General features: G+C 35.3%; 1 protein-coding gene across 2 annotated transcripts; it reads right to left on the reverse strand.

Moving 5' to 3' along the window:
- Window positions 1–267: 267 nt before the first annotated feature.
- On the reverse strand, window positions 268–5,628 carry LOC121372476. 2 transcript variants are annotated; one of them, XM_041498805.1, is made up of 3 exons: window positions 4,430–5,628; window positions 3,113–3,181; window positions 268–1,608 (listed from the first exon to the last, which is right to left on the reverse strand). In XM_041498805.1, exons 1-3 carry the CDS (start codon window positions 5,378–5,380, stop codon window positions 1,552–1,554), a joined length of 1,077 nt encoding a protein of 358 aa, XP_041354739.1. In that variant the 5' UTR covers window positions 5,381–5,628; the 3' UTR covers window positions 268–1,551. The 2 variants fall into 2 exon arrangements, with proteins under 2 accessions (XP_041354739.1, XP_041354740.1); XM_041498806.1 differs by lacking the exon at window positions 268–1,608 and adding an exon at window positions 1,810–1,964.
- Window positions 5,629–7,072: the final 1,444 nt, after the last annotated feature.

Raw genomic sequence — 7,072 nt, forward strand, 5'->3', positions numbered from 1 at the left:
CGAGATATTAACAACAGAAACAACGCAAAGAACAGTCTGTTCCTTACTATAATCTCTGATGATGTTTCATCATAAATATTTGACACCTGCCCCGTGACATTGAAAAAAAGGTAGTTTGTTTTGTTTAACGACACCACTAAAGCCCACTGATTTATTAATCATCAGCTATTGGATGCCAAATATTTGGTAATATGGACATATATAGAGAGGATTGAACATATACGGCATTTGATATGCCAGTCGTGGTGCACTGGATGTAACGTAAAATAGCTCAATGGGTCCACCAACGGGGATCGATCCTAGACAGACCGCGAATCAGGCGAGCGCTTTATCACTGGGCTACGTCCCGCCCTGTGACCCTGAATGCGAGAGGCAAAAATTAATGTTGTGGGCGTAAATATTGTTGTCTTGATTCAAAACGGTTATCAAGCTATAATACATTCATTCATTCATTTATTCATTCATTCAAACAAATGTTTCTTTTATGCATATTCATAAACTGAAGAAAAAAAAAACATTTAATTTTTTGTAGAGAATCATCAGTCAACAAAGAAACAATTGTGGATGTAAAGATTGTGATTTCATCTTGTTGGGCTGGGTGTCCTGATAACGTTTCACAAACTATTTTCATGATGATTCCACTAAGTTCACGTGGACTGAGTTCATTTGTAACTTTCGTTTTCCTGTGGATGATCATAATTACCATACCATACCATACCATATCATACCATACCATATCATATCATACCATAATCATATCATATCATATCATTTCCACCCAGTTAGCAACCAAACACCAATTAAAGATTTTTGTAAAATGTACCCAAAATCCATGCAGCAAGAAATTACAGTATTTACATTTCCAACATAATGTAATAACGTTTTATTTATGTAGGTTCATTTCGCAATTACAAAACTAGTTTTGCCAAACAACAAGGATAAATTTATTTAAAAAGGAATACTTACAAATCTAGTGTAACTGAACTTCGCTGTTCATGTCACAAAAACGAGCATGTTCGTTTCTTTATTCACGTGTGACCCATGACATGAAGGTGTAAAGTGACACGTGAATTCCTATGTGGCCTGCACTTTGAAAATGACTTGTTCGTTTTTCAGTTCGAGCTTGAATGGTGAAAAGTGAATCATGACACGTGAAAAGTGAACTTCTATGGAAACCCAGCCTTATGTTCTTCATTTCATATTGCCACTGTATGTCACCACAACACGTTCACAGAGCTATCATTTAGTAATTAAAATAATTATCTGAAAACACAGCATGATTATCGCAGTTAAAATAATTATCTGAAAACACAGCATGATTATCGCACAGGGGCATCGTATTTAACAGCGATTTACCCATTTCCAGTAGTTTGTTGGCAATGTTGTCCACCTAGGTTGTGATCCTGTGATTTTAGGTGGTCAATCTTTTACAGCACGCCGGGTCCATTTTTCGAAAGAACAAAAAACGTTTTGCACCCTGGATACAACGCTTAGTAATAATTGTTTCAAGCGTCATGGTGTAGAAGTGCTCACTGGAGAAACTGTCCACCTTTAGCTGATTCTAAACTGGAGTAAAAGAACGAAGTACGTCAAGAACAGACCAGCGATCTGAAATGAAATGTCTCAAAGAAAATATAACGACACCTATAGTAATTATAATTAGAAACGTAGTTTAGTAATTATGTTACAAACTGTATTTATTTCTCTTGTGTATCTCTCTCTCTCTCTCTCTCTCTCTCTCTCTCTCTCTCTCTCTCTCTCTCTCTCTCTCTCTCTCTCTCTCTCTCTCTCTCTCTCTCTCTCTCTCTCTCTCTCTCTCTGAGTAATTTTTTTAAATTTTTATATTACTAAACAATGTAAAATTTGGTAAAAAGGGGAGAGAACACTTACAGTAAGTAAAACTTCTTTGGTGACTACGAACATGCCCATTACTGTAAACCCGACTGACCTAGGAACAGATTCACCTGATGTGGAGATAGAGAATACTACATCAGTGGCCGCTGGATTCCAGTTATCTTACAACTCATTGTTTTAAAACGTTTTTTTAACAACGCGTTGTAAGATAAATGGTATCAAACGGACACGAATATGGAATTATATTTCAAAAATTTCTTTCATAGCCTCAAAAAAAATGCGTAGTCTCCAATGTCCAAGTAACATTTCATCTGTAAATAATAATTTAAATATTGACCAATCACACTTCGCCTTTTATAACGTTATTTGGGAGCATACAAATTCTAAAAATATTGGGCGAGTCTCTATTTTAGTGACCGCAGTACAGCGAACCATACCAATACGTACGGGATAGGTTATCAGTCTTCAATTTTACATTACAAATTATTTATTTATTTAAAAAACTAAAAAACAAATCAGTCTTCAGTTTTACATTACAAATTATTTATTTTATAAAATAAAACATGTTTTAAGGCATTCGTAATTCACACGAAACATGTCGTATACCCTCAGGATAATTCGGAATGTTTTCAAATTATTTTTAAATCACTGGCATGATTCTGCAAGTAAGGTTTTGATTGGTGGACATGAGCTCCAACTGGCTGCTGTTAGATCCACATGTAATAGTGGAGCTAATTTTAATTAGATTAAAAATGGCCCTAGCGTTTGTAGTTGACTTATTGATGCGTCACAGACAATCAATTTCAGTTTAACTTATACGTCACAAAGCAGTCGATTTCGCTTGTGCATTATTGCATTGGATGATCTGGTCAATCTGGTCGATCTGGTCAACACCTAGGAGCAGCCAGTCGTATGTCTTTAAATTGTTATGGCACGTATGTGTGAACGGAAAACAATCATATATTGCTTGTTTTATATACGTGCACATTAGTTATCCTCATTACTATCATCCTAACGTCGATTAAATCCCCTTGTAGTGGTAGGCCTATATACACGAAGTTGTAACTGTTTGAAATTTAAAACTTTTTTTTTCAAATTAACATCGAATGCAAAACATAAATAATAACTATCATCAATTGTGATATTTCTTGTTTGAAACAAATGGAACGAAAATTACTTAAAATGGTTTGTCTTAAGTGTTAAAATATTTGAAGAGTTTTCAGATAGCGAGTATATAGGTATTGAATTTACAAAATACCTGAATGGATTCGTCCATGTTTGCTCCGTTGGTCTGCAGTTTGAAAATATGATCTATCGGCGAATGAGCCTGAAAGGAAAAACCAACGACGTTCAAACAGTTGTTACTAACACCAGTAATCATTAACAAGTCTGGAAATAGATAATATCATAGTTTAGTAATTACCTCCCATTACATTATTATAAATCCAGGAAATAAAATGTCTACAGTTAAAATTTAATTATTGAAGGTAGTGTATCTATATTAAAAGTGCATGCTGTTAAATATTAGAAATTATTACATAATAAAATATATCTGTATTCTTATTGGTCAAAAACAAGTCACATGACCTTCCGTAAATAGTGAAATTGCCCTGAGTTGGTCCTACCGGTCCATCAAAATGATATTGCCCTGGGAGATTTAACCAATTAAAATAAAGATGAGACAAAATTCTATCCAATTAATGAGTAGGTAACAAGCACAAACTTGTGACAAACTGCTGTCCTTCAACAAAAATATAACATCTTTATTCATACTGAGTTTAATTCCGCAAATAAGACCAAGACAAGGTCAGTAATCGTTAAATTGTGTAAGGACTATCTCGCAGATTTTGAAACGTACATAGCCGTCATTGAGGGCAATATCATGTTTTATGTACCGAAGAAATTGATATTGACTGAGATTAAGGTCAATAATTGATAAGCATTCACTGCATACAAGCTTGAACTCTCACTACACCAATTGTGAAAATAACTATCATATATTAGACATCATCCATGTTTGCTTTGTTGTTCTGAAGTTTAAAAATATGATCTATCTATTAATCATACTGAAACAGGTCTTTGAAACACCAATAGATGTTGCTAACTCTGAATGAGATTTTACCAAACGTGATATTCTATCTTTCTTGACAGGACTGTACACAGCGGAGAGGTGCAAATGAGTGGCAATTTCACCCCCAGCAAAATACGAAAACTAACCTTTACGGCCCTCCTTGACCGTACTAACAAACTTGCCATTACTATTTAAAATATAAAATCTATATTTAAGAACGAATTCTTTAATGTATATGTTTTCGTTAAAAGTGTATGTTATTATTAATATCGTCCGTATTGCATTGACCTTTACAATAGGTTAGTGTAAGGTCCACCATCAGCACTATTTCCGCCAACACGCCTTGTTCTGCCTCCAGTACAACCCCAACACCCCTTGTTCTGCGTCTAGTACCACCACCCCTTGTTGTTAGTGTATAGCGTGTAATAGGTATGGTTATTCTCATATTCAGCCAGTAGCTGTGTACATCTACAGTAATTATAGTTGCAATTGTACTGTACTCACCGCCTCGTGTACGAGTGCTGCACTGATCGTAGTCGCCGCTATTGTGAGCACGGTGGTTCCCATCCAGAAGGTGAACACGAGGCTGATGACGACACTGAGCTTGTAGTTGATAAACTGGTACAGGATGAAGCAGGCCATAGGAACGTTGGTGGCAAGTACAATTGCTATCAGTATCCCGAACGTCCGATCCAGCACAGCGACACATTCACACAGATACACGTGTAGCAGACGACACTCTCGCAAACATCTGGGAATTTGTTCTCCGCCATCTTTGATCTGTTTTCTTAGAAATTCTGACAGTTTGTAAAAACAAGATTTGATTATGTAGCAAAGAGTAATTAAAAAAAAGAAATAAAGGACATGTATGCCAGATGCAAGAATCATAATAAAACAAAGTACGACCGTAGTGGCGGTAGACGGGGTAAATGGCCAAATGGCATCTTCTTCTAGTCCCATATCTTCCCAGTAAATAAGAAAAAGAATACCGGAAAGGTTTGTGAGTACAATGATCATACTCAGAACAGTTCCAGTAACTGCAGCTTTTGAGAAGTTTGTGAACTTGGCATTCATCAATAGGGCGTCAGCTTTTTCACACATGTCATTCCAGTGCTTGTAAAAGGACGGCAGATGCGATGACTTTTGACAAGCCACGAACATGATGGTTGAACAAGATGCCACGAGTCCCAACCACGTCATAATTATGATTCTAAAATTAAGATTAGAGTTGACTGGCAAAAGACTTGAAATGCATCGCAAGAAGTTAGCCCAAACCAAAACTGTTAGTAGAAAACTGTGTGTTCTTAGACAAAAGATGTGTTTCAACACGCGTTCTTTTGGTTCAGTTTGCGATGTTTCCATACTTGTTGATACCACCTTGGTAGAGTAGGTTACATGGTAAATACCGAATATCTTCATCGTCGTTGTCAGTGGTTTTAATGTTTCTTGCAGCATGGTGAACAATTATAACGACTTTTCTTAATTATGTATAAATATTGAATATGATATGCTTAGAAATATGTTTGCATTAGGGTATTGTAACTCTTCGAATTCACACCCAAGTGTGTGGATGCTGCTCCTGTGTAGTTCACAGTTAAACTGAAGTTACAATTTGTACTGGATCCTGTAGATAACATGCTTGAAAGACCATTAGCAATAAGAACAGAAGGCAGGCACTTTCTAAGTGAACAGGCGATCTATTCTAAAACATAATTATTTATGCTGTCTATTTAATGACATATAGCTAAACACTTCTCTTTCTCGTTTCCCAGCAATGATAAAATACAAAGCCGCTGTCATAACCGACCAATTCATCCATAGCTTTGGTACCGTTAATATAATAGACAATCACAGCTAAAAGCAATCGGAGTTTATTTAAACCAGTATATTGTATAAAGTCCTATTAATTGTTTAACATGGACAGGTGTATTTGAACACTTAATGTGAGCGATTGCTGAATGACTATTTAAACAATGTTATTAATCGAACAAAGTCATGAATAATATTACTAAGTTCCTAAAGCAATAACTAAAACAAGGTAATTTGTTTTGTCTGAAATCGGTGTCGTATGTCAAACTCAACCTGAAATCGTGAACACGGTAGGCAGCGGCAACTCGATGTTTGAAAACACGACACGTTATTAAAGGTGCTTTACAAAAGGCCTTATTTAAAAACTGGTCAACACCAGACCCAAAAATTCAAATTAGCAGCTCAAACTAAATTTTGCCTTCAATAATTTCGTACATGTAAACAAAAATCCTGTTTAAGATACTATAAACATTAGGAATACTAAAAACACATGGTATTCTAAGCAAGAAAATGTAATGAATATTCAGTGTTATTCATTAAAAAACCTTGTTAGCTGTGGGCATGTTTAACTGTCTGTAAAGTTAGGAATGCCTCGTTAAAGTCATGACTGTCATTTTTTAATGAAATATAATGATGAAGAAAGCACTTTTTAAAATATATGTAAATCTAGGTGTGGTATAATGTGTTGATTAAAATTATACTGATGAAATGTATGAAAGTTTATTTCCATCCGACACCAAAATATAATTTCCATCCGACACCAAAACTAAATATGAAAAAAACCCATTGGTTAATCAAAGTTCCTTGTTGCATTGTTACGTTGGCATCTTTGATTTATATCAATGTCCAACACCAAAACTATTTAAACTTCACTAAGTCAAAATGGGTTAATTAAGGAATTTGTTATTCAAGATATTAATGCAGCTCCTCAGCCATATTACTTTATTCCTAATGTGAATGACTTAAAGGATTACAAGGGCAAAGTTTCAAATCCCATCCAAAACGAGTAATTTGAAATGTGCCTAAAAGTGCTTGTTACAGAAACCTAGTACGTATATTTGGGACATAAACATTTTTGTAACACACACACACACATATTTTGCTATCATAAGCACAACTCAAACTGGTTTAACAGTAGACTTTAACTATACTGGTTGGAAATGATGAGCGTTCATACATGCAATAGTTATACTCGTATAAGACGGAAATGTAGTAATTCGCACTTACGGAAGTCAGCAAAACAACAATGGACCACGTGTCTCTTACCGGGTATTCTTGCCTATGACATCACTATCACTTCCGCCTTATACTAGTTTAACTAAAACAGTTTGCGTTTCA

The sequence above is a fragment of the Gigantopelta aegis genome, chromosome 4, assembly GCF_016097555.1.
Source record: "Gigantopelta aegis isolate Gae_Host chromosome 4, Gae_host_genome, whole genome shotgun sequence".
In the NCBI taxonomy this organism is placed as follows: Eukaryota; Metazoa; Mollusca; class Gastropoda; order Neomphalida; family Peltospiridae; genus Gigantopelta; species Gigantopelta aegis.